Genomic DNA, 13,150 nt, shown 5'->3' on the forward strand with positions numbered 1-13,150 from the left:
CCAAGATTAAATGACATCAATATTCTTTTTGGCTATCTGTAAGTGTGACATTCTTCCTACTGGCCAGCAATGTAAGAGACATTCTTCTCACTGACCTCCACACTAATATACTGTGAGCTGTGGATATAATAATTATGGGAGGGGTTCCCCAGTGACCTGAAAGTTATTTCAAGGGTTCCTTCATGTTAAAAAGATTGACAAAAACTGGGTTGGTTTGGTAATGGCAGGTTGGTGTTCAATATATTTATTTTTGGGGCAGATTGTAAAAAAATTCATCAGCAGGAGTCCCCCGCAGGTCCTGAATATTACCACTGCAGTGTTTGGGTAGCAATAAGTAAAAATGAGTAGTTTTCCAATGCATGTAATCTCCCGATCCATCTCAGAATTGTTTAAACTTGTGACCAACTGAGTCGTCACCTAGGAAAGCAACATCTATCCTCTTTATGGAAAAAACCCATGATAGCATTTCTGAGCTTTTGACAAAACCGCCAAATGGGTGTTATTGTATGCAAAATGATTTCTAGAAGAGAAGTTAACTGTACTTCTCATATCAATGGTCAGTTTGTAATTAGGAAGCTCCTATCCCGGATTGTTCATTTTGGTAAATCCTATCTTTCTTCAGTTATAAACTTGTGTAAACTAATCAGAATAGCCATATTTGATTGTTCTCACACGTGTCAAAAAATGCTTCATCCATAGAAAAGGGAAACACATCTTAAAAAGCCTGTACTTAACCCACATTGGGGGACTGAACTGTATCTAAACCCATCAAAACTTGAATCTTTAGCAACTATAGATGTGGTAGCTGCATTCCTTTTTATTATTATAAATTATTATATCCTAATTTATGTTTGTTTCCTTTTATATAACCAATAGATCCTGCTTGTAACACACTTCCCATGCTCATGTGACTACTCTCACTCCCTGCATTGTATCTATGAAGGAAGTGCTTGCCACTAATTAGGACTACAGAACTCTCCTCAACCGATGCCATACCATGGGGAAAGGAGCAAAGGAAGTAACAAGCCCACAAGATTTTTGGTAGAATCCACAGACAGGTAAATGTTTACAGTTTATGTTAAAACTAAGTTTATTTATACTTTGGGCATCCTGCGATTCCATCCTTTTCTTTCTTTATTGACCCAATGTGCCTCAATGCCACTATACTGGCTATAGAGCAGTGGTTGCCAACCAGTGGTCTGCTAGAAAATTTTGGTGGTCCACAGAAAAACCTGGACATTATTTTCAATTTTTTTTGTATTATTAGTAATAAAACAAAATAATATTCTAATAAATTCTTATATTCTTAATGACATTTTTCACCTGTATATTGCACTAAATTCACACAACTGTACTAGAGACGAAAAAAAAACAAGGGAAGCGCAGCGTGACGTCAGTGTAGTATTAAGTTGTATGAGGCAACCATTGCCGGGCCGTACGCTTCAGTATTGTTTCCCCCATTACAACAGTCACCCCGCTCTGCCAATACCGATTCTCATCTGATTGTTTTATTTTATTTGTTTATTTCTCAGAAATAGAGAAATAATAAATAGGTAAGTATGACCTAACTGTGTATTATTTTTAACTGTTATATTTAATGCCATCAAATAGTTTGACTTTGATAACTATTATTTCTTGTTTGGTCTTAGATTCAAATGAAATAAACCCATAATGAGTAAGAAAAAGCAGACAAATATTTTAGATTTCTTTAGTAATACCAAATATATTACTAATGATAATAGTAACAATAGTAATACTTCACTTAACCGTGAGCCCTGATCAATGAATCAGAGCCTCCACAGTCCTCATCAGGCACCATTAGGAAAATTATTATTTTACAAATGTATTTATCTTTTTAAAAAATTCATATTAATGGTCAATGGGTTTTATTATTATAAATTTAGTAGTCCGTGAGGTCTGAAAGGTTGGCGACCGCTGCTATAGAGGCAGTGCTTCTAAACACTGTGGTTCTTATTGTGTTATAGTCAATGAAGCCCATGTGCTTTTTGGAAAAGCATCTAGTTCCTCTTATATGACTGGCAGACAGGGATTATTACATCATGCAAAAGACGTGGGAAAACAATTTTTTTTATAATTGAGGGCCCTTTCAGAAAATGCGCTAATGCCAAGTTTTATTGTGCATGTTGTACTTAGACAGCCCATTAATGTTAATGTAAAGACTTAACCTTAGCCTTGCATAGTTGTGCAGGCTTCTATCCAGTACAGAAATTGCTTTCTCTGATTTCACTAAACAAACTGAGCATTGGGCTTTTGAATCTGCAGCAATTCATTTAGACCCTTCTTTATCTTCTAGCTACAGAACATATCAAGATCATTAAATCTATTCCTACCCTGACTTACTGTCACCGACCCGCTACTTTAATTTATTGAACATTAACTCCATCAATCGGAGAGGCTCAACAACGTATGTGGCTGTTAATAAGTGTCCGCATGCAAATACAGCTTGACTAGGAAGGCCTAGACCTCCACATTGATTGTCCCTGAAATTGTTGGATTTTATTTCTTTCCATCATGGAGGCTTGGCATCACATATAGGCATTATGTAGAGTAGTAAGCATGCAATGCAGTCTGACTAGGAAAGATAATTCCTCAGTTTAAGGCTGGTCTGCATGAAAATACAGCCTTCCTAGGAATGCCCACTCCATGCCCGATTTCCTTCTTTCATTCATGGATGCCCAGCATCACATGTGGGCATTAGCTGGGTTGTAAGTATATGACTACAGCCCGTCTATGAACAACTACTCCTCAGAATGACACCCATCCATCAAAGCATTTTCATACTCACTTTCTTCTTCCAAGGGCAACCCAGTTCTTGCTTTATAGTTGGGGGGTCTGAAGAAAGAATGGAGAGAGGGTGTTGGGACATTTTCAGGAAGCTATGTACAGCACTCTGCTGATCCTCATTAACGTGTGGATGAAAGTTGGAGAGGAGGAATCAAGAAAGGCAAAATAAAAAGGCAGAATAAGCTTCATCTGTAATAAACTAATATGGTTCATATCTGTGCATGGTGTTTCTCTGAAGACTCACTATGTTGAAAAGCCCCGGCAAGGTGCATTGGGGTACCCAACGCAAGAACCCTATAAAAAAAGACAATGCAGAATGTGTCGTCATATATGTGCTGGAAAACTTGCATGAATTTTCATAGCTTGTGAAGGTCAGAGGATTGTATTACCTGACCCTGCTGTTGTCCTGGTAATATATTAATCCTTTTTTTTTCTTTTTCTTAATTCCCAACAGAATAAAAGAAAAAAGTTACAAACCATAAAATCTAAAAGTGGCAAAAAAATTTAGGAAAAGTCAACTCTTGAACAAGCCGACAAGGTAAGCAAACTATTTTGCACCTACATAAATCAACTTTTGGGGGGCTGCTCCTGTGTTGTATTAGACAAGGGTCACTTATACAATATGGACATTTGTGATGACTGTCCAAGGTTCCGATACACATTGGCTGCTGCAAATTTGGGAATCGCATTCTAAATGGTGCTGGCCACAACTGGAATGTGTTTGCGGAACGTGCCACAGCCAATGCGTACAGCCAGCTGTGATGAGAATAGACGTCAGCGATGTCTCTGCGCACCGGCTGGGCAGCCGCATGCAGATTGCTGACTGCTGATAGCTGCCTCATATCTGTGTTGAAGCTACTGGGAAAAAAGCTGCGCTCCCTGCAGACAGACGCACAGGATCGCAGGAATAAAAACCTTTTCTTTTGACCTCAGACAAAGTTTAAATAATTAAGGGTGTCAGACTGATCCTGCTTTGTTGGCTGATGAATCCAACTTCATCAGTGTTAACCCTTTACTGTACACTAGATTTGTTCTTAATGAGCAAACCTTTCTGTATTGATTAACTACTTGAAACCAAAGCAATCTTTGTAAATGTGCTCGAATCACCTTATCCTGTAATATTAACCCAACTATGTTGGCAACATTAACAAATTTGTGTCCATGTACAAACCCAACTGGAAAAATGTAGGCAGAACAATCTAGATGCCCTTGAAGGTGGGGGTGAAAGTTTGCATTAACCCTTTGGCTGGGTATTGATTTCCAAGAAGCTAAACCAATATTCCCATCTGCCCTTGGAAGGGAAATCTCTGCATGAGGAGTGTTAACCCTTCAAGGGCAGCAACAGTGTACCTGACCTCAGCATTGCTGGCCATAAGGGCCACTCTTGGAAGGTGGGGGGCCCTTGGTGAACAGACCTTTTCACACCTTCATTTAACAAGTGTGTGTGTGTGTGTGTGAGATGTGTGTCTCTTCTCCTCCCCTTCAGCCCAGGTCTGAGGCTGAGCTGGTGCTTTCCTCCCCTCCCATTGTCTGTACAGCACAGTGAGTTAATGCAGAATCCCAGCCCTGCTCTCTGCAGCCAGCTCTCCCTCCCTCCCTGTGTCTCTGCACCCCTCCAGAGTATCGATGTGATTGTCTCCCCCTCTCTTTCCCTCCCTGGCCAGGGCTCTGCAGCTGTCTCTGTACTGGGAAAGGTGGAATCAGCAGCCAGCATCACCAACAGCAGCATCAGCACCACTTGCAGCATCCTGAGTGTATCAGGGTAAGTCCCATCCTCCTCCCCAATGATAGCTGCGTCACCTCTGAGGTTGTGTTATCCTGGGGTACCCCTCCACCACCCCCCTACCTTCTCCCTCCCAAGGCCTTGCTAGCCATGGCTGATAGGGGGGATGCTCTGCAGTCTTTCAGCTTGTACCAAGTGCCCTGTTGCTATGAGCTGGTGCAGTGCAATGTCTGGTGACTGCAGTGTGGACAAGATACTCTGCAGCATTGACAACCCCCCCATCTCCACCCCAAACAACTCAACTGTCTCCCAACTTTTGGGAGCTGCATAGGAAGCCACTTACAGCAACAGTCACTTATATGGCTTTGCAGTGTTGACCTTAAGTGTTCCTGCTATAGGGGGTGTAATGCATGCATAGTGAGGGTAGATGCTCTTGGCTACAGGTTGGAATGGCCGGGTACAATATTACTGCAGAGGAGCCAAACTGTGGCTCAGCTGCTGTTACAGCACTACTTAGGCATTCTGGGATTTATAGTTCTACAACTGCTAAAAAAAAACCCTACTTGCTTTCCCATTTGCTTCTTAATCTACAATTTTGCATACCATATTTATTTTTGCCGCCCTAGTCATTCTGGGACTTGTAGTGCTGCAAAGCCACAGGTTGCTTGCAGTTTTTACCCTTCAGCAGACGCAACATACACTTTACAAGCTATTCTGTTTCTGCACAAAACAATGGAGATATTGCAGGCTATACAATTGATACCAAAATTAGGGATGTTTATTAAGCAGAGCAAGGATGATGTGTGGAATGCAATAGCTTCAGAAGCACCAATGAAATGCAACCTTTCTTCAGGTGACAGAGGGAGAAACATATGAAAGAATATTTCTAATTGGTTGAGCTGATATTCTGCATTGCATTTATTTGCCTTTCTATGTCTTGTTTAGCCTTGTAGGGTCTGTATAGGCAGCGTGAATGCGACGGGTTCAGCGGAGTGTCTGCAGATTGTGTTTCAGGCAACGTCTTGTCTGCATCATTAGACTCAAGGTTGCTGTATGTTGCCCAGGTGAATGCCTGCGACAGGTTATACAAGAGAAGACGAATATGTAGAGGTGAAAGGGAGTTGTAAAATCTTTAATATCGAAGGCCACTTCAACTGTCTGGCTGTGATTTTTGTTGGAGATTTAGGGACAGCAGACTGTGTTTTCATTCCATTCTCATGTAGACAAACATGAGACAGCAAAGCATCTGCACCTATGGCACCGCATACTTATTATAGGGTCTCAGCATGGGCACATATATGACGTCACGTTTTCAGTGCTCAGCCGTCACAATGAACCCCCTCCATGTGGAGAAAGGTTAACACACTGTGTGAAAGCGGCAGTGACATTCCAGGGTTAGGTAAACCATATTCACCTTTGATCACAAAGGGTCACAAGGTGGAGGTTTTGTACAGCTGCAGTGTTTCTGGTCCCTTGAAGGTCACTAACATGTCTTGCAATGATGCTAACATATTCTCTGGTGCTGTGCTATTTCGGGTGGCATGAAATAATAAAGCATTATGGAGACTTTAGTAGGTGCCGGTAACCAAATTCATCCAGTGATGGAGAGTCCAAGTGAAGTGCTGATTACCTGAGGAAGCAGAAAAGAAAACTTCATCTAGGGAATGGTCTACTTGGGTCAAAGGGATTTCTCTATACCTAGAACCACACAAACTAATTGAAGTTGTGTGACTTGGGCAGGTAGGCAAACCCACCAACATGGTAACCTATAGAAGTTGGGTAGTTTTACATCTCAGGCTAGCAGGTGTTAGGGCAGGGTTAGCTTTAGGGTTAGTTAATAAAGTCCTCCGTTGTAAGAAGCAGCTGCAACCTGATTTTTGTGTGTTTGCTAATGATTTTTGTAGTAATGACACCTGCAATTTACAGAGGATTTGCAAGCAGCCGGACTCATCTAATCTGGTCCTAATCAGTCATCTCCAACTCTTCAGGGATTATGTAGTCACCAGAGCAAGAGGTGAGGAAATATCCAAAAGGGACACATTTTCGAAAGAGACAACTCTTTAGGATTAGAAGAGTTCCTCTAACTTCCTGTTTTATTTGCAGGATAGAAAGTGGAGGTAAATTTCCCCCAACAGACTCATTTCAATAAACTAGAGGCAATTGCTTTAACAATTCCCATGATGGAAAGGCAGTGGTGTAGCACTGTGTACAATATAAGGGTATACAGAGAAGAGCTTAGCCCTCACAAACCAATGGGACTAGTTTTGTTGCGGCCAGTTTTGTTCTGGGTTCTGTAGTCCGGCAGAGAGACCTGGGATTCAAGAGCAAAGAGCAAAGCACAGGTAGAGAGCACAGGAAGTTATTAGTTGAGGAGATTTCTGGCAGGTTCAACTGGTGTTGAACATTCCACACCTCCAGACTGACATCCACCCATCCAAGAATATTAATATATGCAGAACTCTTTCCAGTGTCAGCCAGTGCTAGAATCCAGGCTGAAGGCTTTGGAATAGAGTACCCAGGCTGTAATGTTTTGCATCCTGGTAGCGATGACCTGCCCTGTAAAAATTTTATAATGCTTTTATATGCCTTTTCCTTTACAATGGCTGGGATTTTCTTTTTATAGTCACAGTGTTAAAACTCGTGCAGATTCCATCCTATTCCCAGCCTGTGACTGGACAGGTACAGGAGAAGCAGCCGACTAATGAGCACATCTCTCTGCTCCCTCATCCTATCAGCATGTTTCTTATTGTCACATGCACACATTTGTATCCTTCCAATCTACCTCAAATTAAAATTTAAGCAAGACTGAATTATAAAGAAGCCACTGGTTCACTAGGAAGTATCCCCTCCCAATGATAATATCATGCACATGTCGTTCTTTCCAGCTGCTCATGTTAGCTTTGTACAGTCACAGCCGAGATGATCTTTAACTATTCGGTTTTTATGTGCTGTGGCCCTTTAATCTTTCTGGGCATAAAGCAGTTCGGAAAATAGGAGTGGGGAAAAATGGATCTTCTGGCTGCTTAGTGACAGTTTACTTTATGACCCAGCACTTTCCCAGGTAGGATGGTTTATTGCATCGTTTATGCTAAATGCATTAAACAATCAGCAAGAAAGAGAAACACAATGGTACTGCCTGGCAGAGCGAGACCTGAATGCATCTCATGATTCTGCTGTGTGTTCTTGTAAAGCCCAATTCAACCCTCTTGTATTGATTACTATAACGCAGTCAGCAACAAATGTTTTTAGGTCAGATACAAACAGGACAATTTTACTTTTCATTTGTTTTTGTTTTTTAATTAGGCAACCAGTTCTGAATAAACCTTCTGAATCAGAAGCGAAATAAACAGCCAACCACTCGAAAGTCACCATTTTTTTGGTTTTCTTTTGAATGTGGATTGGTTAGATATGTTGGTAAATATTAATTAAAAATCATGTCCTTTAAAAATTTGATTCAATGTAATCAGAATTCTGAATGCAGCATATCTTGCACATATGTGCAGTGTTATGGGATTTTCGACAGTCGAGAGCAAAAATGTCAACAATGTGTGCTGGGTTCTAGTTATTTCAGTGTTTCAAGGATTAAAGTGGAACTAAACCCCACTAGCCTCGCCTATCCTCCTTCCCTCGCAGGGTGCCGCCATCTTCTTCCTTCTTCACTCATCCTTCAGCCGTCTTGATTGGCTGGACTGGGGTGACGTAACTCCTTGCACCTTTATTCAGTCCTGGAATGCTCGGGGGAAGCCATGATTGCAGGGTATCCTGGCATCTTCAGCTTTTTCGTCAGTTTCATAGAGCGATCAGTCAGGAAGGAGGGATTATTGCAGAAGGGACATCACCTGTCCCATTCTGCAACATTGACCTGCCTGATCGAACAGTTTTAAAAGTAGAACTTAAGTTTGATTTTAAAGTACTCTGTAGTGACAGCATGCTGCTAAGTTGTGTTCCTTGCAGTGATGACACGTTGGTAACTTGTACCTTGCAGGGATGACATGTTGGTAAGTTGTACCTTGAAATGACTGCTTGTTGGTAAGTTGGACTGTTGCTCTCACACAAAATGCAGTTCCCCAAAGTCTGACACGGCCCCTGCACACTGCTCCACTCAACAACACTGCTCAGGAAGTGAGAGCGCTGATTGTTGGAGCAGTGTGCAACAGCGGGGTGTATGACCACAATTCTAACACACCAGCAGCAGCCCATTTAAGATTGAAGCCCCTCAATGAGCCGCTGCAGTCTGTCATAGGTGCAACCATGGTCCCAATCTGTCAAAAATTAGCCTAAGGACATTTTAATTAAATACAGGTAGTCCCCAAGTTAAGGACATTAGACATACTGGCTTGCAGAAGAAAACTTTTGCTAAACTTAGCTGATGTTGTGGGTGATCTTAGGGGGTGAGCTCTTTCTGTAGCCTCTTGTAACTCTTTAAAGACCAAGACAAATTTTGCAGTTGTTTCTTTTTTATTATCGAAGCACAGCTTGCTCCAGAAGTTCATAAATGTCTAGGCTCCATGAAGTTTTTTTTTGCTTTGTATGTGATTAACTCACAGTGAGGGGTTTATACAGTAACTGACACCATGCTGCCTAATAATAAGTTGAGACAAACATCTGTCCTAATTGCATTCATTAAAATAATGTACCTGTTCTGACTTACGTACAAATTCAACTTAAGAACAAACGTACAGCCCCTATCTTGTCTACCCTGGGAACTCCCTGTATTGTTTTAATCAGACAACATAAATGAGGTGCTAAAGATGTTATTTTATGTTCTTGTATGTGATTGGAAACCAAATCTGTCAATGAAAACCTTTTTCAAAAAAGTTCTATTTTGAAGGTCAAGGTCAGGTGACGGGTAAAATAAAGTAGGATAGTGCTTACTGTTACTTTCTCCCCAGCCCCTTTTAGCTGGGCGCACCACCCGGCACTTTTCGGTGACCACCCAGCTGTTTTTGGCTGGTTACTGAAGAGTTGGGTCACAATACCCACCCTGCCACCCACCTACAGTTTCTTACCACCCAGTTTAGAAAATATTCTGGGTTAAACACTGCTGGGTTTTATGTAAAAGATTGTAAATAGACTTTTCAAGTATTTGTGTTATGATTATGGGTGTGCAGCCTCTTGTCACATGAGTCTGATCAGTATTGCAGCCTTCCTTTTGTTCAGGTGAGGCTCAGTCAGAAGGCAGTGCCAGGACCAAAGATAACACTGCATTTTGTTAGCATCCGGGCTGGGCTAGTGAGCAAATGAGAATATCAGCAAACACAGGATTTAGTTAGCAGGGCAGCCACGTGCAAAAGACGAATTGCAGGAATGCGTGAATCATTTTGCGTGAATTAGGAAGTGTGCAAGATGTTCTCTGTGAAATGCCATCTTGTCCTAGCAAATCAATCAACTCCTGTATACTTTTAAAGGTCACTGACCAGTTCCCAAAAAAGCAGCCATATACCTATTGACTCTGTACTGCTTTGTTGGCTTTCAGTTCCCCTTACCTATAAATCCCAAGCAATAAGCCAGCCAGGTATTTCATATTTTTAAAAAAAATAGCAGCATCTTCCTTGGTTCTCTCATGACCGGGTTTCTTTACGCTGCCTTTACCTAATATTGCCTTGTCTTGTCTTCCAGAAACAAAGATGGCCCTGCCTTTTTCTGACCCATTCTTCCAAGCAGACCTTCTCCGCGAGCTCCTTCTCAACGGCAGCTTTAATGACAGCCTGTTCAACAGCACCGGTGACCGCTTCCTCCCATTCGGCGTCCAGGTCACCATTGTGGTGGTGTACCTCATCGTCTGCGTGGTGGGGCTTGTGGGTAACTGTGCCGTCATGTATGTCATCATCAGGTAAGGGGTCCTGGTTTGGAAATTCTCAAAAGGTGTTCATAGTCAAAAAGCCTGGAGGTGGTCCTTGTATAAATGTTTTGCTGTAATGGATTCAAAAAATAGATAGTAATGGTTACCTTCCCTGAAGAAAATGCTGCTCTGAGCTCCCAGCAGTGTTGATCACATAACCAAAAGCTTGGGTCATGTGATTCACTTTGACCCTCTTCTATGACAGAGATCATGTGACCAACCACCTAGGCTTTTGGTCATGTGACCAACCACCTAGGCTTTTGGTCATGTGACCAACCATAGGCTTTTGGTCATGTGACCAACCACCTAGGCTTTTGGTCATGTGACCAACCACTTAGGCTTTTGGTCATATGACCAGCACTGATGTGACCACTGGAACCTATTTCATCACATTTCTATTACAATTTCAGTAAATTTTATGGATTTTAGGGATTTGGGAAAAAATGTATCCTAAAGTAGTTGCTATGCAGATCAGAGGCCAGTCCTTATTTGTTATTAATAACCTTGCAAGTATTCGCCAATGGACAAGAACGTTATAAAGAGATGAGCCTCATGTGAATAATAATATGGATGAATGTTATTGAACACGTGAATAGGTATATTTGTATGGTAAGGTCAGTCTTATTTGCCCTATGCAGGATCGGATTCATGCATTTTAGCGATAGATACGCAATGGTTCTGCCTCTTTGCTGCTTCTCATGTGCAATACTGGGGACATTGATCAAAATTTTCTGCAGCTGCTAATCTGTTAGTTCTTTTATTTACAAGCAAATTAGATACAGAATTATCTTCTGTATGAAATAGAAATGAGCCAATCTGCATGTGTTTAAAAAGTGGTTCTTAGAACTGATGATAAGTTTCATCTCAGAGAAAAGAGAAGGCCAGACGCTGTTGGGTGCATGGTCATGTAAAGCTAAATCTACTATTTGCATATTTTCATGCAACGAATGGAGCAATGCTTCTCAAACAGAAGGGCAGGAAAAGGGCAGTAAGAATGGTTAGATCAGTTCCTCCAGAGGATGCTAGGGGTTCATTGAGCAATGAACAATTTGTGCTTTTTAGGTTGATTACCATTGACACCATTGATCTTTTTGGCAATCTATAAGGGTGACATTCTTCCCATTGGCTAGCAATGTAAGGAGAACTCTTCCTACTGACCCCCACACTAATATACAATGAGCTGTTGATATATTTATCATAAAAGGGGTCTTTGAAAACCTGAAAGTTATTATAAAGGGTTCCCATATGTTAGAAAGATCGAGAAGCATTGCTCTGGAGGAACCTTGGGTGAGGATGGCTGCTCTAGTGGGTATTCTGAAAACCTCTACAACACAACCATGAAAGAGGAAGCGTCCCAAGTTCTGAAAGTCTCAAACACTGAAGCAATGAGTAAAGACGAGTCCTTGCCAAAGACACACTGTATTTTCCTTTTAAAAAGACAAAAGTAGGTGAGAATGGTTGGCATTCGGGCATCACCTTTGCCACGTGGCTGGGCAGATAGATCACAGATGACCTCCAGGAAGCAACAGACAAGAGGATATACATCAGCTGTGTTTTAGGTAGGCATTAGTTTCCAACAGTTCCTCTTAAAGCATGCAGCCAATACTGTAGGGCATAAGGGCTCCTGGCAGCCTTCTGGGGGTCCACAGGTTTGTCACCATGCCATTATACTTGCTTCTTTTTAAAATGAGGCAGTGTGTGTGTTTTAACTTATCAAACATTGCAGCAATACTTTTTTTTGTGTGCTGAAAGATCTGGCTGTGCATATCATAAGAGAATGCTTTGGACTCAAGAGACCCTGTCATTATTTATTCTCACAACAATCTGCCCATAAAATTATATGTGTGGTAAACATATTTAAATTACCTATAGAAGCCTCCATATGTAGACATGTGAAAGCCTCATTAATAATATTATTAATATTATTATTAATAATAATAAACAGGATTTACATAGCGCCAACATATTACGCAGCGCTGTACATTAAATAGGTGTTGCAAATGACAAACTAATACAGACAGTGATACGGGAGGAGAGAACCCTGCCCCGAAGAGCTTACAATCTAGTAAGTGGGGGAATTTACACACAATAGGAGGGGAGATATGTAGTGGTGGGAAGTAGTGGTGGTTTCAAAATACAGAAGAAGATGGGTAGGCAAGTTTGAAAAAATGGGTTTTGAGTGCTCTTTTAAATGAGCAGAAAGTAGGAGCAAGCTCTAGAGAAGTCCTAGAGCTGTGCGTGTGATGAGGTTATGAGTGAAGAAGACATTAGGAGGTCATTGGAGGAGCGGAGATAGCGTCTGGGGGAGTATTTTTTTACCAAGTCAGAAATGTAAGTGGGACAATAACTGTGTAGGGAAGCCCAGGGTGACTTCTGCTGGGTGCTGCCATCTTGGATGTCGGCTGCCCCTGGAGGCTCTGTCATACAAGTAATACTCTATAGCATTTTTTCTCAACCATGTTTTCCTCAGGGGTTCCTTTATAAGAAATTTGCATCTCACAGGTCAGTTTAGGTGACACCAATGGTCATTCTGGCTATTCTTCCCAATGGCCAGTAATGTAAGAGACATTCTTTCCAATGACCACCATGCTAATATACTGGGGATATAGTAAATATAGCAGGGGTTCTCTGAAGACCTGAAAGTTATTTCAAAGCTTCCCCCATGTTAAAAAGTTCTGGGAAGAATGCTCTACAGTATACCCCTTTGCTTCTCCTCCAGCAGCTACATAAAAGTTGTGTAGGGAGTGAAGGGGCAGAGATGCTGGGCCAGCACAGACAGT

At 41.6% G+C, this 13,150-nt stretch overlaps 1 protein-coding gene across 1 annotated transcript in view; it reads left to right on the forward strand.

Annotated features, from left to right (window-relative positions):
- Positions 1 to 4,412: 4,412 nt before the first annotated feature.
- Positions 4,413 to 13,150, forward strand: part of OPRL1 (opioid related nociceptin receptor 1) — a 47,275-nt gene continuing 38,537 nt past the window's right edge. Inside the window, exons 1-2 of the mRNA XM_072414383.1 lie at positions 4,413 to 4,567; positions 10,148 to 10,361. Coding sequence (XP_072270484.1) covers positions 10,156 to 10,361 — 206 coding nt within the window. The 5' untranslated portion in view covers positions 4,413 to 4,567; positions 10,148 to 10,155. The remainder of the gene's footprint in view (positions 4,568 to 10,147; positions 10,362 to 13,150) is intronic.

This window comes from Pyxicephalus adspersus, chromosome 6 (genome assembly GCF_032062135.1).
Source record: "Pyxicephalus adspersus chromosome 6, UCB_Pads_2.0, whole genome shotgun sequence".
Taxonomy (NCBI): Eukaryota; Metazoa; Chordata; class Amphibia; order Anura; family Pyxicephalidae; genus Pyxicephalus; species Pyxicephalus adspersus.